Below are 26,013 nucleotides of genomic sequence, written 5' to 3'. Positions count from 1 at the left end.
AAGAAAGATGTTGCAGGAATGGAACAAACTGCATTTTGAAAATGGACTCATGTACAGGCAAACAAATGACAGAAAACAGCTTGTCCTTCCGGCCAAATACAAAGAGACTGTGTTAAAACATCTACATGACAACATGGGACATGTTGGCACAGAGAGAGTACTTGCGCTGGTGAGGGAGAGGTTTTACTGGCCGTACATGAAAAAGGACGTAGAGGACTATGTTACCAGAAAATGCCCATGCATAATCAACAAGAAACCGACAACCCATGTACGTGCTCCTATGGGCGCCATCACATCCAGTTCGCCGTTGGACCTGGTCTGCATCGACTACCTTCATCTGGAGCCCAGCAGAGGGGGATATGAGTACATCCTCGTCGTCGTAGACCACTTCACCAGGTTTGCCCAGGCGTATCCGACCAAAAACAAATCTGGAAAGACTGCAGCTGACCGGATCTACGGAGAGTTCATCCCACGCTTCGGATACCCAGCACGACTTCATCACGATCAAGGTCGCGAATTTGAAAATTAGCTTTTCAAGACCTTGAGAGAGAAGTCAGGTACGGGACATTCGAGAACGTCGCCGTATCATCCTCAAGGTAATCCCGCTGAGAGGTTCAATAGGACACTTTTGCAGATGCTAAGAACGCTAGGGGAGAAAGAAAAAGAACACTGGAAAGATTACTTGCCACACATAATTCACGCTTACAATTGTACGCGTCATGAGTCCACAGGGTATTCCCCTTACTTTTTACTGTTTGGACACCACCCGCGACTTCCTGTAGACATCTTATTTGGTTTAGTTGGGGAGAAACAGACAGTGTCACACAAAAGCTATGCAGACAAGTGGGCAAAAAGGATGACAGAAGCGTACAAGATAGCAAGTGAGAAAAGTAGGTTGTCCAGTGCAAGAGGCAAGTCCTACTATGACAGAAAGCTTAAGGGTGTAGTTTTGCAGCCCGGAGATAGGGTCCTCGTAAGAAACTTGAGTGAACGTGGGGGACCAGGGAAGCTACGTTCTTACTGGGAAAAAAACATCTATCTGGTTAAAGAGCAAGTAGGCGGTAATCCAGTTTATGCAGTTTACCCAGAGAACAGTGACGGGAGTAAGACTAGGGTTTTACACCGTAATCTCTTACTACTGGTTAATGATCTCCCAGTTGAAGCTCCACCTCCCAGACCAGGGCAAGCACCCAAGAGACTGAGAAGGGCTCGGTTAAGTGATCAAAACAGACAGAAAAGTGACTCAAGTGACTCAGACTCTGATGAAAATACAGGAGGGTACTGGTTTAGGTTCCCCAGAGAGACTGGACAAGTGGGGAGGGACACTGACTATAGTCAACCTGACATACCCCAGACAAGCCAGGTCCCTGGGGATACAAGTGACCACTTCCTGTTGCCTGCTAGAGACAATGCAAGGGTTAATGTGCAGAGTCGACATAACCAGACTGACAGAGACAATCATCCTGTGCCACAGATGCCTCCTACTCCTGTGGTACAGGCATCGCCTACCCATTCTGAAGAAGAAAGTGAAAGGGGTGAAGTGCTCACTCCTCAAGGACTTGACCCGCCTCCTCAGATACCAGTAGTTGACCCAGAGACTGAGTTGAGAAGGTCAAACCGAGAAAGGAGACCTAGACAAATGTTAACCTATGAGTCACTAGGTGAACCTTCGCTACAGCCACTGGCTATGGTATCCACACTAGCCACACCATATATGCAATATCCGCCATGGGTACACACACCTTTCATCCCATATGGTCCAGGGTTTGCGCCTTATATGCCTTACCCTGTTATGCCATACAGTTACCCTACACATATGCCTTGTTGAATATTTCATTTTTTTGGTAAAGTTTGTGAACTTTGGTATTTTTGAATGTCAGGAGCCACTTTTAATTGTCAGGGAGCGTGTGACACACTAATGTGTATACACATTATTATTTGTTTAGTTTTAGGACGCTGATTTTGTGTAATAACTTTGTTTTAGTTGTAGTTACACACCCACGCCAGAAGGTGGCGCATTACTTCGTGAGACGGTATTGAGAGGTCATAGGCCCTCCTTTGTCAAAATGGCAGAAGCGAGGCATTGAGAAACTTCACTCGTCTCCTGTCTCATTAATTTTCCTGTTTTCCAGGTTAGTAACAGTATAAACCACATCGAATGGGTCGGAAACTAATTATAAGAAAAATAGCTAAATGTAACTTTATAAATCAGTCGGTAAACACTGCATTTTTGTTAAGTTTTGCGTATGTGAAAAGACGTGAAAAAGCTAAGTCAAGGCGATGCCGCCGGCGCCATTTTGTGTGCGTACATTTTATTTTATTTTATTTTAAAGCTCTCTATTTGGATCAAATAAGCTCCTGTTGGTATCCTGACAATGTGTAATGTGTTGTAATGCCGTTGGCAGATAGATGTTAGTTGAAAAAGCATATTGAAAGTTCGAAGTTAAAGCTAAGCCTGCCGGCATACATGCCTACCATGTAATTCATGAGCCGTGCTAGACGGAGTTCAGCTAGAAGATAGCAAAGCTAACAATATGTTAAAAAGCAGTCCAGCTGCGAATATTAAAACTATTTTGGTTAAAAAAAAGGAATAGATAAGACAGATAAATAGCTAAAAGGTAAAAACAGTAATTCATATATTGTGAACAGTAAAAAGGTAAAGATGTCATTGTGTTGAAAGTAATTTAAAAGTACTGTACATGAAAGACAGTTTTATTGCATATTTTTGCATACAGTTGTTGTGAAACAGTTTATTATACATGTGAATGTATTAATAAAAAATGGCAGAAGCGAGGCATTGAGAAACTTCACTCGTCTCCTGTCTCATTAATTTTCCTGTTTTCCAGGAACAAATATAATCTGCTCAACAGGCCCAAAACCTGGGTCTGTTACATTTAACCTGAAGCTAGCTAGCTAGCTCAACCAGCTCAACTGTTTATGGAAACAGCTGCGGTGGAGTCGCTCACACCTGGGCCCCCCCAACTGAAACTTTTATGTTTGACTTTACTAATCCAGACAAATATGCTTCAATGCAGGATCATTTTATGTACGCCTGAAAATCATGAATAGCCTTAAATTATCTGGGTTTGGAGACTATTTTTGTGAAATAATCAGAATGTTTTATAAAGATATATATAGTGCAGTATCTCTTAACCCAGGTCTTACTCCCAGATTTCAAGTGTGGCGTGGTGTTCGTCAAGGATGTCCAATCTCCCCAAAATTGTTTGTTTTAGCCACTCGTTTTTTGGCTCTTTCCGTTATGAATAACCCCATGATTCATGGAATTAAATTTTTATGACAGACAATTTAAAATTAGTCAATTTGCTGATGACACAGCGATATTTTAAAAAAACAGTCAAATGGTTGTAAATTCTCTTGACTCAATTTCTTTGTTTTCAAAGGCTTCAGGTCTAAAGTTAAATATTAAGAAATGTGAAATTCTCCCTGGACATACATACATACATACATACATACATACATACATACATACATACATACATACATACATACATCATTTTTGGAAAATGATATTTAGTCATAATTTTTCAACTCATAATTCAACTCTGTGGAAAAATAGAACGATTTTGATTAATAGAAAATCTATATTCATACAAAACTGGTTCGAGAAAAATATTATTTTTATAAGAGACTTAGTGGATAAAAATGGTATTTTTCTCTGATTTTGTGGACAAATATAACCTGATCTGCGAAAGGACATTTTTTGAAAACATTTGTAAATCAATTCCACAGTCGTTGATTCAGTTAATTGAAAACACACTTTTGTATTCTCGGGCAACAATTGCACTGCCAAAATTGAAGATAAATGACCCTAATTTTATTGATTTCAAATGTAATAATAAGTTCATCAACAAGTGTCTGAGGCAAATAATTTATCACGACTATAATGGAACTTCCTTCAGGAAATTGGACTGTTCAGTCAATCATGAAGCAAAACTCAAGGCACACTCTGCCTTTATTAAATGGCCAGTTTCTCCTAAAGTGAAGGAGACTCATTTTAAATTGATAAATAATGTAAACCCTGTGGACCAATTTCTTGAAAGATTTAAATTTGATGTTGACCCATGTACTTTCTGCAACCAAGATGATGAAACTACTTGTCATTTATTTTTTGAATGTCACTTTTCAAATGTTTTCTGGAATGACGTCCGGAGTTGGATTCATTTAAAGCTCAGTATTCCCCCTTTTAACATGTCACACGTTTTGCTTTATATGGACAATTTGGACCCTTCACTATCAAATGTCATTAATATTATTGTGCTTTTAGCTAAATATCATATTCATTGCTACAAATGGAGGGGAAATAAGCCATCTTTTCCCTGCTTTATCAATGAATTTAAAATGTTTTACAGCTCCCTAAAAACACTAAAAGATTAGAAAACTGCATGGACAATCAGCCACCAATTTTCAAAATTGCTTTTATTTTAAAGAGGGGGTGTTCTGCTTTTTTCAGTCCCATAGCACCAGTCTATATCACACTACAATGATGACAAACCTTCTGTTGGTCTGTAAATGCAGTAAATTAGGATAACTGCCTTGTATAAAATGTCTCTCTCAAAATGGCTGCAGTGAATGTCTTGAAATAGGCCTCTGTCTCTTTAAGAACCTCTGAGCCTTTAGACACGCCCCCTCCACACGCTGTCTGTGGCATCAGTGGGGAGGGGGCTCTGCTGAGGAGCAGTGGTTGGTTACTCGGCTGGTGACGAAAGCTCGGAGGCGTCTCCAGGAGGTGGGGGCGTTCCTAGGAGGACTCAGGCAAACCTATCCCTAAAATGGCCGCCATCAGAGTTTTTACAGATTACTCAGAAATACATGAATGTGCCAAGGCAACACTTCAGACATGTTTTTAATGAGGGAGTGACAGAATAACATGATGTAAAGCTTGAAAAAGTCGATTTAGCATAAGACCCCCATTTAAAAGAATTTGCTCCATTATTGTAAAATTGTTACTTTGCTGAATGCTCTCTTTGAGTTTTGAGAGCCTTGTTCGCCCCCTAGCCTTTGTTCAAGTATCAGCGAGAGTTTGTATTCTTCAGTTAATTAAAATAAAAAAACATTAAAAAACATAAATAAAAAAGAGGTGTGCAGCGTTAGTGTGTCCTCCTGTCCACCAGGGGGAGCCCATTCGCACTCAGCCGTGATCCTCACACGCCTTCCGCACAGCAATGGCGTCCTCCGCAGGGGAAGACAGCGTGAGCGGCTCTCAAAGGCAGAAACACAACAAAAAGACCAAGGATCAGGGTAAGAGTCGCGTTTTATCGCACGGTTCAGCGTCTCGTGCACCTTCTGAGCGTGTCCGCGCGAGGACAGGTCAAAACACCGGCGGCCATTTTACTGTTGAGTGTTGACATCCCGCAAAGATGAGACGCCACCACAGCACCACGGCACGCAGCTTTAACTTTCCTCTGCGGCTGCTTCCGTGTCTGTAGAGGATTATTTGCAGGTTAAATATCTTCTTTTTAATGTTAATGTGTTGGTGGATGTTGTAGGTGTAAATAAAGTAAACTCTGTTGTTGCTCTGTTACACACGTGGTTGAAGTCAGCGTATTGTTAACCTCTTAACCCCCGCCTTAACCGAGTGCATTTGAAAACTAAAACCTACAAAACTCATCCAAATCTTTTTCCTCACGTCATCATTTTTTCTTCTCTTTTTGTTGTTGCCTTTTTTGTCACTCTTTCATCGCTTTTCGTCACAATGTCGTCACACACTTGTTGCTATTTTTGAAGCTATTTTCAAGAAGCTTTTAGATTTGGGTAAAGCCCAGAGGTTTAATGGGTTAATTAACTCCAATAATGCAATGAAACGTTTAAACGTACGGTGTTAAAAAGTTACATGTACAAGCTTGTTCAAATGTTAAAATAAAATTGATTTACCTTTGAGAAAACGTCTATAGAGTTCGGGAATGTGACGTCATATCGCTAAGCATTATGGGATTAGCAGCAATTGTAAACTAATGGGGATTTTAAAAGTTAAAATACTGGAGTTATTGTTCACATTAAAACACTTGGACACCACAGTGAGTTAGCTGTATTTACCAGCAGTGACTCAGCAGCTAACGGAGCAGTTCCACGGCTATTTTCTCCACTTTTTATACTGTTTTTATCCAGTGTTAGTCTATGGAAAATGTATGCTAACAGCTGCAAAGATGGCGGATCTCCACGGTAACTGTGGATTTTCCCGAACTCTATAGGCTTATGCACAGTTTCCCCACGTGACGTCTTCCTGGACAGTCAGCCAGACCTGGACTTCCTGTCGCTGATCGTTTACGTTCACAATTAGCAGGTTCCACACACATAAAGAGAAGCTCAGGATCTGGTGAAGGACGAGTCACAGCAGTGAGTTACAAACATCATGTTCACTGTGAATCTGCCCCAAAGGAAACGCCAGCGCTCGTGAGGGCGGAGCTTTATCTTATCTTATCTTTATCTTTTTTTTTGGTCATTTTTTCATCCATTTTATCACATTTTTGTGACTTTTTTGTCAATTGTCATTTTTTTGTAAATTTCTTGTGTCATTTTTGTGACATTTCTTGCCACTTTTTCATCAATTTTTCCTCACATTTTTATGTCAATGTTTTCTCACTTTTTTGTCACATTTCCATCATTGTTTTCGTCTCAGTTTTGTTGCTATTTTCACAGCTTTTTTCCAGAAGCTTTTGGACTGGGGTAAAGCCAAACTGGAGAAAATGTGCTTGGTTCAGGTGGGAGTTAAGGGGTTAACAGAGTGGCTGGGTAATGTGTAGTATAGGCAAAGAACTAATAATGGTAAAATCAATACGTAGTCTATCTAAAGACAAACCCCTGCTTCAGAGGAATGCTCGGGCAAAGCTGTTCAGTTCAGATGTTTCTTCTTCTTCTGTTTCTTCTTCTTCGATGACAGACACCGGGACACTGCAGGAAGACTGGCCCCTGCTTTGCATCTCCAGTTTTTCTCCTGAGTGAGTTTTGTCGTCTCTGTGTCTTCCCTTTCCATCAGTGGATGAGTCCGAGCTCCTGACGGTCCCGGACGGATGGAAGGAGCCGGTCTTCACGAAAGACGACAACCCGCGAGGTCTTCTGGAGGAGAGCAGCTTCGCCACGCTGTTCCCCAAGTACAGGGAGGCGTATCTGAAGGAGTGCTGGCCCCTGGTGGAGAACGCTCTGGCCGACGGCGTGAGTACCAGCTCTGACCACAGGGTGAACACGACTAATGCTGCGTCCACACCAAGCGCGTTTTGGCCGTCGAAAACGCGCCTAAAGCCCGTAGTTGGACGCTTGTTCTTACTAAAGTCAGACGCTTGTCACGTCAGCTCAGAGTTTTTCGTAGCATCTTGGAAGCAGCTCTTGCCTGAAATACACCTGCTACAGTTCATGGTTGATTAAAGGTCTGTAATAAACCACAAATGCGCGCAGCCCGGCTCAGTGTGTGATCGCCATAAAGCTGCTCTATGTCGTTACGGCTTCATTAACGTTATTAGTGCTTAATGCTTGTTGTCATGGGAGAAAACCGGAGCTCAATGCGAGCTAACTGAGCTAACTGAGCTAACCGAGCTAACAAGCTGTGGTTTTCTCCCGGACCTAATTGTAGATGATGTGAGTAATAAACTACAACATCAGCCCAGCTCAGTGTGTGATCATTGTTCTTTACTGACTTTATTTGTGCATATTTCTCGTTTTCACGTGAGGACCGGAGGTTTAGCTTAGCATTAGCTTTCTCAGTGGTAATGCTACAACAGGCATCCTCGACAAGCTAAATAGCAGCTCTGCAAAATTTGAAGCCAATCAGAGTTCATCAAAGGGTCCCACACTGACACCAAGATGTGTTTATCAGCATTTTTATGGGGTTAGGGGTGAGAAAAAAATTCAGAACATAAAAAGTATGAATTTGTTATATTTTAAAGTTATATAGTTTGTTACTGTATGCTTTCAAGACATTGTATGCAAAATGATATTTCATTTGCTCAAAAAATGTAAAGGTTATTGACAGTTTAGTGCTAAAATAAGCTTAAAACTCGAGAATCTTTCGCTTTATGAGAGATAATCGCATATTTTTTTTGTTTTTGGCATATTTATACAAATACTTTTATAAGTAAATAAGTAAGTGCTTTATTCTGAAATGGTGCAGCACCTCCTGGGTTTGTCCCCGTTTCAGAGCATGGTGTCCTGCACTGGTCAGCTCACCTCCTCCCTCTTCCTCCTGCGCAGCTACCTCGGTTCCACAACAGTCTTTCACCATCTCCTCGTTTGTCCCTTTTTTGTTTTCTTTAGCTCCTCTTGTGACGCCTCCAAGAGTGTCGGGGCTATTGGTGCCTCTTCAATGTCTCAGAAGAAGACATTTGTAGGTCTCAAATGGGTTTAGCTGGTAAGCTAGCATTAGGGTTTCTTGTCGCCACCATGTTGGTGAAGTACTGCAGATGCATGTTTGGAATGCCCTCAGGATTGAGGTGTCACACCGTCCAGAGATTTAATTATTTCTCAGGTTTAGGGAGAAGTTTCCTGCGGTCACATACAGTGACAAGGCAGACCTGGACATTCCAGAGTGTCCACCAGGATTACAGAGTAGCAAGGATGAAATCATTGCAACCTGTAAGGATTTCACCAACCTAGGGCTTGACCTGTTGTACCTCAATTCAGATGATCAAGTCCATCACAGCTTCCATCAACCTTGTGCTCTACATCAAGCTCGTTGAATGGCCAAACTACTGTATTCAATGAAGATTGACTTGCTTGGCAATATAGAAAAGGACTCTGTCTTTACGGGGGGAGAGCCAGGTGAGGGGAGGGGGGGAGGCAGAGCAGAGTTCACGACTCCACTTACTGATGAAAACATGTCTTTACAGCAGCTTTAAAGGGGAAACACGCGGTATTAGGAACTGTGGTGTGTTTCAGGGTCATTTTGGTGTTTTATCTGGTTATGGTGATTTGAAATGAGTTCACATGTTTTTTTTTTTTCATCTTAAATGGCTTCACAACATCACTGACCATGAGGGAAAAAATAGTGTTCATTCATATTCTTTAAGAAATGGGCAAACAAATCCACCAGTGTGAGTAAACTTGGCACAGCTGTGCACGAGGGGAAGGTGTTCTTGGTTTTATAATCCTCTGTCTGTCTGAAACTCCTAACACTCAGTCACTGTGTCCTCAGCACATCAAGGCGTCTCTGGACCTGATCGAGGGCAGCATGTCGGTTTGCACCACAAAGAAAACGTACGACCCTTACGCCATCATGCGAGCCCGAGACCTGATCAAACTGCTGGCCCGGAGCGTTCCCTTTGAACAGGTCACCTCCTAAACACGCTCTGACCACCATCACCTACTCATGTTCTACAGGGTTTGGTACAGAAGATACTTTAATGTTCTGTTTGGGAACCGTTAAATGTCTGGTAGTATCGAAAGCAAGTACCGAAAGTAAATATACAATCTTTATTAGGGATGTACCGATCCGATGTTCCGTGTCGGTATCGGCAGCCGATCAGGTATTTTCAGAGTATCGGATTCAGTGTTAATTTCGTCGACTAAAATATTTAGTCTTAATTTTAGTGAAAGTGATATTTTTGTGACTAAAATTGGACTAAAACTAAATTAAAAGTTTCTCATGAGACTAAAACTATGACTAAAATGTCCAGATATTTTAGTCGACTAAAATAAGACTAAATAAAAATGAAAAGGAGAGACTAAAATCATCCAAACTTCTATTGAGCGTCTGAAAGAGCCTCAGATCATGTAAATCCTCTGTTAAAGGATCAGCTCTGAGCTTTGTTCATGTGGAGCAGCTCCATGAAGCAGAGGAACAACATTAAATATGATTTTAATGATGATTATGTTGTCAAAATTAACACTGATCGGATCGTATTTCATGACTGGACTGGTCCGATACAAGACGGCCGTGAATCTGTGGTCCTGGATCTGCAGCGGCTCCAGTGGTAAACCTGCAGACTGGAGCCGCTGCAGATCCAGGACCACAGATTTCCGACCTTCATGCTATTGCTAAGCTCGGCTAGCGATTTGATTTATTTGATTTGATTCATTCTTATTATTGTGTCTTGCATGTCAGTAAGAGCCCCGCCCTCGTGGGTTCAAGACACATTTCAAAACAGAATTCACTTGGAGCCAAAATAAAATCCCAGAAACTGTACAATCAATCTTAACAGAACAACGTCCACATCACAGGAGGAAATACATCAATTTGTCGACTATCGTTAAGCTGCCGCTCACACCTGCTTCTAAAAAAAAAAATCAAAGCTTAAGCCAAAACCTTGTGTGTTTATAAAAAAAAATGGTAAAACTACTGTAATATCCAAAGGCTATAATATATAATAAAATATATATTATACAAAAAGACTGTATCGCATCGGTATCGGATCGGTATCGGCCAGATGAAGTGTCAAAGAAGCGGATCCCTTAATCTTTATATACAAATTTTCAAACTGGGAAAATTTGGGGAAAAACATTTGAAGCAAAAGAAAAAAACATTTCGGAAAAAATAAATGGAAGACAACATTTTGGGGGAAAAAGTTTTTAAAAATGTGAAAGACAAGTGGAGAAATTGGCAAAAAAAAAATGGGGAAAAATATAAAATTGGAGGAAAAGCAACCAAAAAAAATTAGGAACATTTCGAGGAAAAAAAAAGAAATACGTCGTTAAAGGAAGTTTCTTGGTTGTTTCACCTTAAACAAATGACACCAATGCAAAAGAAGCAAAATGAAAAGAAAATGAATAAATTAATCTGTTTTCTGGTTCTATATGACAAATGATTTAGTATCATTAAAGTACAGTTTTGTTGCTGTTTTGAGTAACGCTCCCCTGCCCTGTGGTCTGTGGTCTGTGGTCTGTGGTCTGTCCAGGCCGTGAGGATCCTGCAGGACGACGTGGCCTGTGACATCATCAAAGTGGGAACTTTAGTGCGAAACAGAGAGAGGTTCGTCAAACGGAGACAGCGCCTCATCGGACCCAAAGGCTCCACCCTCAAGGTCAGACTTTAGCCTGGATTATGTTAATGTTTTAAGGCTGCAGGGGGAACCACGGGGGGCTCGCACGGGTTCACACGGGTTCTCACGGGTTCACACGGGTTCACACGGGCTCACACGGGTTCACTCTCTATTGTTATATTAACCTCTTAACTCCCGCCTGAACCGAGCGGATCTTTTTCCTTTGTCATTAGATTTTTTTTCCATATTTTTTTTGTTGGGTATTTAACTCATTTTTGTAACTTTTTGGTCATTTTTTGTCACATTTTTGTCACATTTTTTTTTTTTTTTTTTTTGTCAATTTTTTTTTTTTGTGATGTTTTTATTACATTTTGGTCATTTTTTGTCACTTTTTTGTCATTTTTTCATCCATTTTTTGTCACTTTTTAATCATTTTTTCATCCATTTTTTGTCACATTTTTTTTCATTTTTTCATCCATTTTTTGTCACATTTTTTATCAAATTTTTCGTCAATTTTTTGTCAATTTCTTGTGATATTTTGGTGACATTTTTGCCACTTTTTCATAAATTTTTCGTCACTTTTTTGTCAATGTTTTCTCCCTTTTTTGTCACATTTCCATCATTGTTTTCGTCTCAGTTTTGTTGCTATTTTCACAGCTTGTTTCCAGAAGCTTTTGGATTGGGGTAAAGCCAAACTGGAGAAAATATGCTCGGTTCAGGCGGGAGTTAAGCGGTTAAATACTCTCATTGTTTTTAATTAATTACATTTTGCAAGTTTATTTCCTGTGTTTTCTCTTTAGTGCCCTCCTCCTCCACCCCGTCCTCCTGGTTGAACTGAACCAGAATGTCATCTAGTTTAGTTTCCCCCCTGATATTTGACCTGCGTGTGATCGTTTCCCTGTCTGTCCATCAGGAAGTGCTCTGTGTAATAGTGATGAAGCTCCACCAGAGGGCGCCCCACGTCAGCGGCTCCACTCTTAAATGCTAAATGCTAAAGGATGTGTTTGTGTGTTGCAGGCGCTGGAGCTGCTGACCAGCTGTTACGTGATGGTGCAGGGGAACACGGTGTCGGCCCTGGGCCCCCACAGCGGCCTCAAAGAGGTCAGGAACACGGGCCACACTTTTACATCGTTTTACTCAAATAATGTTTCTGCATCTTCTGAATCGTTATCACTTCTGGGATGTTTCAAAGTGCGACCCTGCCTGTGTGGGTGTGAGCGTTTCAGAACATATAATAATAAACAGGCTTTTTTCCCTTTCTCTTTAAGGCGAGACACTGCAGGTGAAGAGGGAAACTTTTTAAATGTAGAAATATCATTTAAAATGGTTTGCTGTAGAAGATTACTGGCACTTCTGCAAATGCCAATGTTTTACATCAGTGGTTCTCTGGTGTCAGGGCTTCGGGACCCACCATTACCCTCGGATTACGAGGCCAGGACCCAAATACACTGTCATTTGTCATATATCGTATAAAGTATTGTATTTTCCCCTAGTTTTTGTTGAACAAGTTGTAGATTTCCCTTTAAGACTGAAATTATGATCAAAACAACCCAATAACATTCATTATAACAGCCACAGTCAGTGTTTCTGTGCAGTTTCAGATGGGAAATAGTGAATAAAAGTTCCCTCGCGACTCACTGAAAATGGTTCCATGACTCTCACTTTTGGGCCCCGACCCCCCAGTAGAGAATCAGTGTTTAACATTATACATGACCGGGATGTTCTGACAGGACATCATAATACTGGCACTACTTCTTAGACTTTTCTTAGACACGTATGTGATTTCTTATTTGCCCAATAATATTTCTCTAAATCATCTTGGGGGCAGAGGTTGTGTGCTGGAGGGCCGGATTTGGCCCCCGGGCCTGACGTTGCCTACCCCTGGTTTGTGGTGTAATTGCTCCCCTACTCCCTGGTGGAAGTGTCTTCACAAACGTCTTCTCTTCGATGCAGGTTCGTAAGGTGGTGATGGACACCATGAAGAACATCCACCCCATCTACAACATTAAGGTACAGTCATTGTTCTGAACCTCATTTGAACCTCATTTGAACCACACACACGTCACTCACTGCTGTGGGCCCGATGACGACCACTCCATCCTTGTTCTGGAGGTCATGACAGAAACACGTTACAGCTGAGGGCACACGGCAGTGCGACAGAACACGCGTTACTTCCTGTATCAGAGTTTATATCGCCTTTCTGTAGAGCTGCTGGAAATAACATTTATAACGTTATCACAATGACTAATCTAACCTTAATTACACATTGAATGAATGAAGGAAGAGCTTTATTGTCATTGTCCCGATAATGGAAAGCTGCAGAGCCGGAGCTGAGACAGAAATACCGTGATTGTGCGCCCTCTGCTGGTAAAGACAGATATACAACGGCTCAGGTTTTACAGTTGTGTTGTTGGGATTATTTTGGTACACACATTTGCAGAAATGTCAGCAGGTAATGCATTCTGCAGCCACAGCTGCCCCATGTGAAGTGTGTACAGACAAAATGACTTCTTGCTCTAAATACAAAGTAGGATGTGCTAGGGAGAAAATGTTTATCGCTAGCTCATAATCATGTGTTTCAAAGAGGAAAGTGTGAAGAGTGTTGCGATGCACTGCTGGAGCACTTCGTTTCCTGACCTTGGCTTGATTAGAGCACCTTTCGATTACAACCGAAACAACGCCACTGTGTTTTCTGGAAGCGGCCTCTTACGTTACAATATCCCAGCGCTTCATTTTCATATATATTTATATATATATATATATATATATATTTATATATATATATATATATATATATATATATTTAAAGCACGTGAAAGTGACCCCTACAACATGTAACTTAGATTACATGTACTATTATTTCATTTTTTAATGAAATTAAAACTGTATGTTTTACTCCAATATTTCATTGTATTTTGTAGGACAGAGCCTTCATTTGTTCAATAAGGGACAGAGACAATATTTTGGAACAAAATAAAAAGTTTATTGTGGTAACGGCCTTTGCTGTAATCAGTAAAGAAAGGAGAGAATTCATAAGGTTAATAATGTCATCTTGCAGATGCAATAACAAATGTGTACCTTCAGGGTCTTCCCTGTTTCCTAAATTCAGCAGCATCTTTCTGTTGAATTCATCAACTTCACTAAAATAAAAGATCAACACTGATGTCAATAATGTGTAAAAATCAATGTTGTAATTCTGGGATAATAATAATAATACGGTCAAAACTAGTCTGGAATGACATATACATGCAACAATGTATGCACCATTAATAATGAATAAAAATGAAATTACTCGGTTAAAGTCTATTCACGTTTGTTGAGTTGATCAAATCAATCTTCCCAAGACCTAATACCGTCGTGTGTCCGTCTTTACCAGGAGAGGGCGCACTATCACGGTGGATTTGCTTCACTGTATTTCTGTCTCTTTCCCCTGCTCCATTGTCCTCATATTTAGTCCTTAACCTAAGACACCAGTTTCTGTTCATTCTCGTCTCCGGTTACACTTTTCTCCTCTGTCTTCCAGACGCTGATGATCAAGCGGGAGCTGGCCAAAGACCCCGACCTGAGGAGCCAGAGCTGGGAGCGCTTTCTGCCCAAATTCAAACACAAGAATCTGGCCAAACGCAAAGAGCCGAAGAAGAAGAGTGTGAAGAAAGAGTACACGCCCTTCCCTCCGTCGCTGCCGGAGAGCAAGGTACCGGAAACACGCTCACAATAATATATTTATATATTTTACACATTTTATCATTTCTTCCGAAATTGTCTTGACATTAGAGATGAACCTGATATTGTACATTTGCAGATCTTCCACACATTATTGTTTTGTTTTCTGGCTCTAGACGACAGATATTTAGAATTGGTATTAGAAAAAGTATCGATAAAGTACTGGGATCGAAAACCATTGTCACAGTGCGAGCTCTCGTCAAGTCTCATACGGCCTCTGATTATCCTGCAGATGAGGTGTAATATCCCAAATGTGTATCTATATTTATATATATTAATCAGGGCTGCAGGGTCTTAAATCATTAAAAAAAAGTCCTTGACTAGAGTTTGAAAATCAAGACTGAATTGGTAATTGTAACTGTAATGAGTAGCGGGATGCTAACGCTAATGAGAGATGGAGGAATGCAGCGTGACACCTCAGCTCTCGCCTCAGCTCTCACCTCTCACCTCAGCTCTCACCTCAGCTCTCACCTCAGCTCTCACCTCACCTCTCACCTCTGCTCTCACCTCTGCTCTCACCTCAGCTCTCACCTCAGCTCTCACCTCAGCTCTCACCTCTGCTCTCACCTCAGCTCTCACCTCAGCTCTCACCTCAGCTCTCACCTCACCTCTCACCTCTGCTCTCACCTCTGCTCTCACCTCAGCTCTCACCTCAGCTCTCACCTCAGCTCTCACCTCAGCTCTCACCTCAGCTCTCACCTCAGCTCTCACCTCAGCTCTCACCTCAGCTCTCACCTCAGCTCTCACCTCAGCTCTCACCTCTGCTCTCACCTCAGCTCTCACCTCTGCTCTCACCTCTGCTCTCACCTCTCACCTCAGCTCTCACCTCAGCTCTCACCTCAGCTCTCACCTCTGCTCTCACCTCAGCTCTAACCTCTGCTCTCACCTCAGCTCTCACCTCAGCTCTCACCTCAGCTCTCACCTCAGCTCTCACCTCAGCTCTCACCTCAGCTCTAACCTCTGCTCTCACCTCAGCTCTCACCTCAGCTCTCAGCTCAGCTCTCAGCTCTCACCTCAGCTCTCACCTCAGCTCTCACCTCAGCTCTCACCTCAGCTCTCACCTCAGCTCTCACCTCAGCTCTAACCTCAGCTCTCACCTCTGCTCTCACCTCAGCTCTCACCTCAGCTCTCACCTCAGCTCTCACCTCAGCTCTCACCTCAGCTCTCACCTCTGCTCTCACCTCAGCTCTCACCTCTGCTCTCACCTCAGCTCTCACCTCAGCTCTCACCTCTGCTCTCACCTCAGCTCTCACCTCAGCTCTCACCTCAGCTCTCACCTCAGCTCTAACCTCAGCTCTCACCTCAGCTCTCACCTCAGCTCTCACCTCAGCTCTCAGCTCAGCTCTCACCTCAGCTCTCACCTCAGCTCTCACCTCTGCTCTCACCTCAGCTCTCACCTCAGCTCTCACCTCAGCTCTCACCTCAGCTCTCAGCTCAGCTCTCACCTCAGCTCTCACCTCAGCTCTCACCTCAGCTCTCAGCTCAGCTCTCACCTCAGCTCTCACCTCAGCTCTCAGCTCTCACCTCAGCTCTCACCTCTGCTCTCACCTCAGCTCTAACCTCTGCTCTCACCTCTGCTCTCACCTCAGCTCTAACCTCAGCTCTAACCTCAGCTCTCAGCTCTCACCTCAGCTCTCACCTCTGCTCTCACCTCAGCTCTCACCTCAGCTCTCACCTCAGCTCTCACCTCTGCTCTCACCTCAGCTCTCACCTCAGCTCTCACCTCAGCTCTCAGCTCTCACCTCAGCTCTCACCTCTGCTCTCACCTCAGCTCTCACCTCAGCTCTCACCTCAGCTCTCACCTCAGCTCTAACCTCAGCTCTAACCTCAGCTCTAACCTCAGCTCTCACCTCAGCTCTCACCTCTGCTCTCACCTCACCTCTCACCTCAGCTCTCACCTCTGCTCTAACCTCAGCTCTCACCTCAGCTCTAACCTCAGCTCTCGCCTCAGCTCTCACCTCTCACCTCTGCTCTCACCTCAGCTCTCACCTCAGCTCTCACCTCAGCTCTCACCTCAGCTCTCACCTCAGCTCTCACCTCAGCTCTCACCTCAGCTCTCACCTCAGCTCTCACCTCTGCTCTCACCTCAGCTCTCACCTCTGCTCTCACCTCAGCTCTAACCTCAGCTCTCACCTCAGCTCTCACCTCAGCTCTCACCTCAGCTCTCACCTCAGCTCTCACCTCAGCTCTCACCTCAGCTCTCACCTCTGCTCTCACCTCAGCTCTCACCTCAGCTCTCACCTCACCTCAGCTCTCACCTCAGCTCTAACCTCAGCTCTCACCTCAGCTCTCACCTCTCACCTCTGCTCTCACCTCAGCTCTCACCTCTCACCTCTGCTCTCACCTCAGCTCTCACCTCAGCTCTCACCTCACCTCAGCTCTCACCTCAGCTCTAACCTCTCACCTCAGCTCTCACCTCTGCTCTAACCTCACCTCTCACCTCAGCTCTAACCTCAGCTCTGCTCTAACCTCTGCTCTAACCTCACCTCTCACCTCAGCTCTCACCTCAGCTCTCACCTCAGCTCTCACCTCTGCTCTAACCTCTGCTCTCACCTCAGCTCTCACCTCAGCTCTCACCTCACCTCTCACCTCTGCTCTCACCTCAGCTCTAACCTCTGCTCTAACCTCTGCTCTAACCTCACCTCTCACCTCAGCTCTCACCTCAGCTCTCACCTCAGCTCTCACCTCAGCTCTCACCTCAGCTCTCACCTCAGCTCTCACCTCTGCTCTAACCTCAGCTCTAACCTCAGCTCTCACCTCAGCTCTCACCTCACCTCAGCTCTCACCTCAGCTCTCACCTCTGCTCTAACCTCAGCTCTAACCTCAGCTCTCACCTCACCTCAGCTCTCACCTCAGCTCTCACCTCTGCTCTAACCTCTGCTCTCACCTCAGCTCCTCACCTCAGCTCTCACCTCAGCTCTCACCTCAGCTCTCACCTCAGCTCTCACCTCAGCTCTCACCTCAGCTCTAACCTCAGCTCTCACCTCAGCTCTCACCTCTGCTCTAACCTCAGCTCTAACCTCAGCTCTAACCTCAGCTCTCACCTCTGCTCTAACCTCAGCTCTCACCTCACCTCTGCTCTAACCTCTGCTCTCACCTCACCTCTCACCTCTGCTCTCACTTCAGCTCTAACCTCTGCTCTAACCTCAGCTCTCACCTCAGCTCTCACCTCAGCTCTCACCTCAGCTCTCACCTCAGCTCTCACCTCTGCTCTAACCTCTGCTCTCACCTCAGCTCTCACCTCAGCTCTCACCTCTGCTCTAACCTCTGCTCTAACCTCTGCTCTCACCTCAGCTCTCACCTCAGCTCTCACCTCAGCTCTCACCTCAGCTCTCACCTCAGCTCTAACCTCAGCTCTCACCTCAGCTCTCACCTCTGCTCTAACCTCAGCTCTAACCTCAGCTCTCACCTCACCTCAGCTCTCACCTCAGCTCTCACCTCAGCTCTCACCTCAGCTCTCACCTCAGCTCTCACCTCAGCTCTCACCTCACCTCTCACCTCAGCTCTCACCTCTGCTCTCACCTCTGCTCTCACCTCAGCTCTCACCTCAGCTCTCACCTCTGCTCTCACCTCTGCTCTCACCTCAGCTCTCACCTCAGCTCTCACCTCACCTCAGCTCTCACATCAGCTCTCACCTCAGCTCTCACCTCAGCTCTCACCTCAGCTCTCACCTCACCTCAGCTCTCACCTCTGCTCTCACCTCTGCTCTCACCTCTGCTCTCACCTCTGCTCTCACCTCTGCTCTCACCTCAGCTCTCACCTCTGCTCTCACCTCAGCTCTCACCTCAGCTCTCAGCTCTCACCTCAGCTCTCACCTCAGCTCTCACCTCTGCTCTCACCTCAGCTCTAACCTCTGCTCTCACCTCAGCTCTCACCTCAGCTCTCACCTCAGCTCTCACCTCAGCTCTCACCTCTGCTCTAACCTCTGCTCTCAGCTCTCACCTCAGCTCTCACCTCAGCTCTCACCTCTGCTCTAACCTCTGCTCTCACCTCAGCTCTCGCCTCAGCTCTCACCTCTGCTCTCACCTCTGCTCTCACCTCAGCTCTCACCTCAGCTCTCACCTCAGCTCTCACCTCAGCTCTCACCTCTGCTCTAACCTCTGCTCTCAGCTCTCACCTCAGCTCTCGCCTCAGCTCTCACCTCTGCTCTCACCTCAGCGCCGTGTTTATCCCACTCTGAAGCCGCTGCGATCAAAGGGCTGCGTTGCATGCTGTAATGCTGTAAAGCAGGGGTCGGCAACGTCAGGCCCGAGGGCCAAATCCGGCCCTTCAGCACAGAACCTCTGGCCCTCAAGATGATTTTGAGAAACATTATTACACAAATCAGAGAGTAATTTTAATATTATTAGAGTTAAATGAGTAGAAATATGTCAATACACCCGATTAGGTCATATATTATGTACAGCTATGACATTTGAAGGAAGTGCGCAGGAAAAAGAATCGTTTTCAGGAAGAAATGACATAAATCTAAGAGATTTAGAGATTAAATCTAAGGTTTGAGTAGATTTGGTCTGGTCTTAGATGAGATAAAACCTCTTGTAGTAGATATTCTCTTAATTCACATAATTTTGTCATTTCAAGTGAAAAACAACTATTTGTCTGATTTCAAGTGGGTTTTATTCTTGTTCCATTGGCGCTAGAATTTGTATCTGTAATTTGTATGTAGGAGAGAGTTCCACACGTGTCCAGCAGAGGGCACTGACACTGACTTCATCCAACCCCTTGGTCTGAAAATGCATAAAATAAACTATCCTTCTGCTTATATTATTATTTTGACTGGCAGCTCATTTCATCATTAAGATTTGTTTTATTTGAACATGTCATTTATTGAAGCAAACGAGAACAAATTGTATTTTTTGAAACACTCTAATTAATTATCATGTAATCCTAGCCCTTTACCTGATTATTTTACTGTAGAATTGTAGCATTTTAATGATAAGCCACTAAACCCATGATAAAGTCAAGAATAAACATGATTCTCTTTTCTACCCCTTAGCCCCTTCCCTTCACCATGAGGGCTCAGGGGGGGTCGGATGGAGACTGAAGTGTGAACATGTGTGTTGTTTCGCAGGTGGATATGGAGCTGGCTTCTGGAGAGTTCTTCCTCAGAGAAAGTGTCAAACGGAGGAAGAAAATGGAGGAGATTAAGGTCAGAATGAAAAAGTCTAAAGCTTTTCATCTGCAGGTTTTCTGAGTTTTTGTGTCGCCTTTTTCCACCTCAGGTGAAACAGACCGAAGCTCTGACCAAGAAGCAGGAGCAGAGGAACAAGGCCTTCATCCCGCCAAAGGAGAAGCCGCTCCTGAAGAACACCCATAAAGGTACAAACGGGAGCGGGAAACTACACTTGTCCTGATGAAGTCGGCGTGAGTGAAGCCGCTCGCCCCCGTCTCCACAGCGGCACGTTCCTCCTAAACACGTCGCTGTCTCTGCTCCACAAAAGTCCATCATCTCTTCCTTCTTTAAATGATCAGGTTATTGATGTTCTCGCTCCGTTAGCTTCCAAAACTTTTTTCCGTTCACTTCCTCAAGCAGCGCCGTGCCGACACATTCGAGCTGCGTCCCGTGAACAAACATGCTAAATTATTATTATTTCTCAAAATAATCGTAGTTGAGCATTAAGCCCTGCCGTCTGCAAAGTCTTCAGGTTTACTCGGCCTACAGAAGATCAGGCTCGTTAGACAGAGGCCACTATTCTGTAGCTTCTATCTAACCTTTTTTTCCTTTCAAAGTACCGTTAAAGCACCGGATCGATGAGGGTGGTAGTGGGGCTGGGCGATAAATCCAATTCAATTAATTAATGCTTTTAAAAACAGACGATTTGGAAAATGGCTAAATGGCAAAACCGAGTCGGCCCAACGTGCGATTGATTGATCATCGTTTCAGACGCTCTGCAGTGAAACGACTCCAGAGGAGAAGCAGAGACTTCCTGATGATCTGCTGCTTCACAAAGGCCAAAGGCTGCGTCTGAAACATCACAGCCTCTAAGCTCTAACACGAGCAACTAACTCCTTAACCTTTCATGGGTCGACTGTTAGATCTGTGCAGTTAGTGAACTAGAGCTTCTATGATAGTTAGCACCAGAGGTCCCTATGCTAAAGTGGCTATGATAGTTAGCACCAGAGGTCCCTATGCTAAAGTGGCTATGATAGTTAGCACCAGAGGTCCCTATGCTAAAGTGGCTATGATAGTTAGCACCAGAGGTCCCTATGCTAAAGTGGCTATGATAGTTAGCACCAGAGGTCCCTATGCTAAAGTGGCTATGATAGTTAGCACCAGAGGTTCCTATGCTAAAGTGGCTATGATAGTTAGCATCAGAGGTCCCTATGCTAAAGTGGCTATGATAGTTAGCATCAGAGGTCCCTATGCTAAAGTGGCTATGATAGTTAGCACCAGAGGTCCCTATGCTAAAGTGGCTATGATAGTTAGCATCAGAGGTCCCTATGCTAAAGTGGCTATGATAGTTAGCATCAGAGGTCCCTATGCTAAAGTGGCTATGATAGTTAGCATCAGAGGTCCCTATGCTAGAGTGGCTATGATAGTTAGCATCAGAGGTCCCTATGCTAGAGTGGCTATGATAGTTAGCATCAGAGGTCCCTATGCTAAAGTGGCTATGATAGTTAGCATCAGAGGTCCCTATGCTAAAGTGGCTATGATAGTTAGCATCGAGGCTCCTTTTCCTAACTCCTCCCTAACTGACAGACCAATTCGGAAGCATCTTGTCATGGAAACGGTCGTCAATCACTCCAGAGGCATGAAGACGATAAAACTAAAACACTTGAGAACTCCACGGCTTGTTAAGAGGTTTTACTTTTGAGCAGACGAGGAAAATCTGAAACAGAAATAACTTTTTAAATAAAGGTTTTGTTTCTTACTGGGCCAAACCTTAGCCACATTATGAATATTAATGAGCAGTTTTCTTCATATGAAAGATCAGGAGACTTTTTAAAGTTTATTATTATTATAATTATTATTATTTTTTGGCCATATGACCCAGGCCTAAGTATTATTATCGATAAATCCTTAACGATACCCACCACTAATTAAGGCAAATCTCAACATGGATCTACGCCGCCTTTTATAAATGAGTCCCCTGGTCTTTGCCGTGTTCCTGAGCGACGCCTGCTTTTCTCTCCAAACACCAAATTGGCAATCGATGAGTTAATGAGTAAAAAACGCAACATGCTACGACACCTGCAGTGGCGCTTCTGGCATCTAGGGGCAAGAGTTGCCTAGTACTGCTTTAACCCCCGCCTTAACCAAGTGCATTTTCTCCAGTTCAGCTTTACCCAAATCTAAAAGCTTAAAGCCTATTGGCCAGTGTAGCGCCTCACTTGGATATCAAACGGATATTTTTCCTTACGATGTTGCGTTTTTGTCACATTTTGACTTTTTTTGTTGCATTTTCATCCTAATTTTCGTCGCTACTTTGTCACTTTATTTTCAAGCAGCTTTTAGATTTGGGTAAAGCCAAACCGGATAGAATGTGCTCGGTTCAGGCGGGAGGTTTAAGAGGTTAAAGTGTCTCATAAACCAAAAATAGACGACTAAGTGTGTGGATTTTTCTCGCCTGCAGCTCCGTCTGAAGGGAAGCTGGACATCGAGGCCCTCAAGGACAAAGTGAAAAAGGCGAAAAGTAAGAAACTGGGCGCTCCCCCTGTGATCGCGGCCCCCGACGCCACAGCCGCCCCGGGCAAGAAAATCAAGAAGAAGCACAAAGGCTAATCCGTGAAGCCAAACACGCGCAGGATAAAGCTCTGCAGACTCTGAGTGAGACGTGGACTTTACAGGGACTGACCAGGGCCGTTTGTGAAGCTGCTCCACAGACATTGTAAACGCCGTTATGTTTAAGTCTGTGTCCACTTTTCCCTTGTTTGTTTCTCTGATGTTTTTGGACACAGGAAGTGACGGATGCATCATCAAGAATGACTTCAGATTACAGCCCGTATGTTCCATGTGTAGGTACAGGGAAAAAGAACGTAATTACACATGTGAGCAGGGCTGTGCAGTTAATCGAAATTCTACTACGATTTCCATTAATATAGAAAAAAAAAACTTTTTTTTTCTATTTTTTTTTCTTTCAATTTCTTTTTTTCCCAATTTTATTTTATTTTATTTTATTTTTTTCCTTGCATTATTTCACGGCGCTGGGATTATTTTCCCGTCGCTTTTCACCTTCCATGGCTCATGCTTTTGCCTGACATAAAAACAAACACCGCTATGTGATGATGTCATCAGGCCGCGCTGCTCAGTTTGCTTGTGCAGGTGTGAGGGCTGGCCAGCAGGGGGCAGGTGTGAAACAGAGACCTCTCCTTAATCGAGGCAAACTTGAAATCATTTGTACTTCATTTGGACTGTTCAGAAAACTGACAATATTCAGCATAGTTTTTTATTAATAAGTAAATACATAAAGGCAATGAATAATCGTGATTTCAATTATGACAAAAATAATCGTGATTATTATTTTTTCCTACATGTAAGTACAGGTTAAAGGTTCAGTAGTTGTAACAAAGGTGTACAAAGTGTATAGTTGCAGGTGTTTTGGACAGGTTGTGCCAGGAAAATAAATAAATAATTAAAGGCCCTATACCTGATTTTTGGATTGCAAACAATGAAAGGAGAAGCCACTAAATTAAATAATTACTCATGATCCAAACTCATTTGTAACTTTTTCAAGAAGTTTATAGGCAAATGTCACAACTTAGAGTCACTTTTCAGGGTCAGGTTCACAAAAATGTTCATGAAATTGATAGAAATGTTTTATAATTTGATGCACGCCGTTTTCCCTACAAGCATTTGAGTTTACGATATACTAAAGGAGGATACAATAATGTTCATTCCATTTCTAGAAGTAAAATCAGGTTTAGCTCCTTTAATGTGCAAAGACGCCTTAACCTCTTAACCCCCGACTTAACCAAGCACATTTTCTCCATTTTTACCCAAATCTAGGGCTGAAAGATCACTCAAAATATGAAATCAGAATCATTCATTAACCTCTTAACTCCCATCTGAACGGATCCTATTTTCTCCAGTTTGGCTTTACCCTAATCAAAAAGCTTCTTGGGGAAAAAGCACCAAAACAGCCACAAAAAAATGAGAAGGATGTAAACGCAACCAAAATGTGACCAAAATTCAACAAAAATATGACCAAAAAAAAAAAAAAACACAAAAAAGGTGACACAACACAGCAACAACGCGAGGAAAAAGATCAGTTTTGTGGGTCTTAGCTTTCAAATGAGGTGTTACACAGGCCTATATAATGGCCAAAGAGGACAGAATGCATTTGGTTCAGGCGGGTGGTAAGAGGTTAATGGACACACAACAGAGTTCATAGAATTACAGACGAGATATGAAATAAACGTATAAACAGCATAGCCCTCTTTTGTTTTTATTTTCTGAAAAATGCTTGAATAGTTCTGAATATATAGAGATATGAAGTTCAGCCCCCATACTTGGTGTTTGATACCGATGCCTGAAGGTTATAGAACCATAAAACAGATGAATAATGTTCATTTACTCCTTTTCCTTCCATTTCACTTCTTTTGCATATCATTTGTTTGAGGTGAAACAACCATGAAACTTCATTTAACGTTTAAAAAGAATTTTTCACCAATTTTTCCACTTGTTTTTTTTTTACTTGTGTTTTCCTTTTTTTCCTTTTAAATGTTACTGACCAACAGCATCAAAACTTGAATATAAATATTGTATATTTCTTTTCAGTACCTGCTTTAATTATTTCGATACCAGGAGAACCTAAACCAGACTGGCATCGTGTAACAATATCCAGCCCGAGTGGAACTTTTCCCTTAGGCTGTAAAAAAAACAACTCAATTTTTATCTTCTACGTCACATGTGTCGAACACAGAGGATTTAATGTGGCGCTTTGTGGAGCATGAAAAAGTAAGTCTCTCCCATTCCTGTGTGGAGTTATGGACTGTTCAAGAACTGACCAGAATGCTCATTCCAGCCACTAGGGGGCAGCAGAGGGCACTGACATAAGAGATCAGGAATAAACGGCATAGCCAAATGGTGAGTCTGCCCCAGGGCGGCTGTGGCCAGGGGCGTCGGACTGTGGGGGTAAAGGGTACTGTGTACCCAGGGCCCAGAGCAGGGTGGGGGCCCTAAAAAGTGCTGCAAAAAGCGTTCTGTATTGTACTTTCTAAGTTTCCTCATAATTGATACTATAAGAACTGAACAACCGGGCTGAAATACAACGGTGGTTACACAGAATTTTGCACAAACAATAATAATGGATGAATTTAAAAATGTGCCAAATGGTTCAGCCAGCTTCAAATATGGAGCGAGACTAAATGAGGATGAAGCCCTTGAGCTTTTTTGTTCATGAGACACATATAGTTTAATATTTCTTTTTTGCTTTAAAGTCACACATGTGTTATTCCCAGCACAAACATCCATGTCTCTGGTGCTGTCGTCCTGTTTAATGTGGTGCTAATAATCATTATGCTGCAGAATATTCCACCACCAATTTAAACATCTATATCACTACCGGGATTGAAGGTTTTTCAATTTCTGTAACTGAAACATCGAGTAAACAACAAACAAAAACAAAACAATGAACTAAGTATCCAGGACTAATCTAGATTTGTAAGAGGCTGTATATAATGAAGTTATAATAGAAAATAAATCAGCTGCACTGTCAAACCACTGTTGTGTGGTTAAAGAACAAGACATATGAGGGGGGTCCAAAAAGATAGTTTGTACCAAGGGCCCAGAATGTGGTGCTACGCCCCTGGCTGTGGCTATAATAATAATAACTGATTAAGTGCAGTAAGTGTAAGCCAGTGTTATTTATTAGTCCTTTACAATATGCATCCGGCGCCGCCCCTGCTCTACAGCTGCTCGTCATGCAGTTAGAATATCATGAAAAAGTTATTCAACTTAAACTGTGAAACTAATATAGACTCATTACATGCGGAGTGAGATGTTTAGCTTTTATTTGTTAACATTATGGATTATTATGGCTCAGCTTGTAAAAACCCCAAATTAAAAATCTCATAAAATTTGAATATTTTAAATGTAGGGCTCTGCTGGGCTGGGGAGGGGTCAGAGTCTCAGATAAATACCCAGGTGCGAGGAACTGAAAACGAAAAGCCAAAGTTTGTGCTGGATTCCGAAAGGGCGCGGGAGCCAGTGCCGGGGTGAAGGACACGCCTGATATGGTCATGTTTGTGAGAGTTGGTGAGGAGCCGGGCACAAAGCGTGAATAGTTTTTTCCAGTTCGGGGCGGCCGAGGAAAGGCTTCACTTTTGCAAGAAGGCGAAGCTGGAAAAAATCTTGCCTCAACCACAGGGTCAATTTGCCTGCCAAAGTCCAGGTTTGCATCCAGATTTACACCTAGGTTTTTTT

The 26,013-nt window shown here is 43.2% G+C and overlaps 1 protein-coding gene across 1 annotated transcript; it reads left to right on the top strand.

Annotated features, from left to right (window-relative positions):
* The first annotated feature begins 5,169 nt into the window (after positions 1–5,169).
* krr1 (KRR1 small subunit processome component homolog) lies at positions 5,170–22,374 on the top strand. Its single transcript, XM_079582855.1, has 10 exons — positions 5,170–5,259; positions 6,995–7,170; positions 9,143–9,277; positions 10,842–10,967; positions 11,943–12,026; positions 12,879–12,935; positions 14,449–14,619; positions 19,720–19,797; positions 19,871–19,967; positions 22,223–22,374. Exons 1-10 carry the CDS (start codon positions 5,184–5,186, stop codon positions 22,369–22,371), a joined length of 1,149 nt encoding a protein of 382 aa, XP_079438981.1. The 5' UTR covers positions 5,170–5,183; the 3' UTR covers positions 22,372–22,374.
* Positions 22,375–26,013: the final 3,639 nt, after the last annotated feature.

Source organism: Gobius niger, assembly GCF_951799975.1.
Source record: "Gobius niger genome assembly, chromosome: 2".
In the NCBI taxonomy this organism is placed as follows: Eukaryota; Metazoa; Chordata; class Actinopteri; order Gobiiformes; family Gobiidae; genus Gobius; species Gobius niger.
The sequence above is the reverse complement of the archived record's forward strand: the minus strand, read 5'-3'. Positions and strand labels throughout refer to the sequence as shown.

Bases quoted from the DNA above. Each gene is read 5' to 3' on its own strand.
- krr1 (XM_079582855.1), top strand. From the start codon at position 5,184: ATGGCGTCCTCCGCAGGGGAAGACAGCGTGAGCGGCTCTCAAAGGCAG. The intron at 14,620-19,719 runs GTACCGGAAACA...GTTGTTTCGCAG, and splicing joins CGTCGCTGCCGGAGAGCAAG to GTGGATATGGAGCTGGCTTC. The intron at 19,798-19,870 runs GTCAGAATGAAA...TTTCCACCTCAG, and splicing joins AGAAAATGGAGGAGATTAAG to GTGAAACAGACCGAAGCTCT.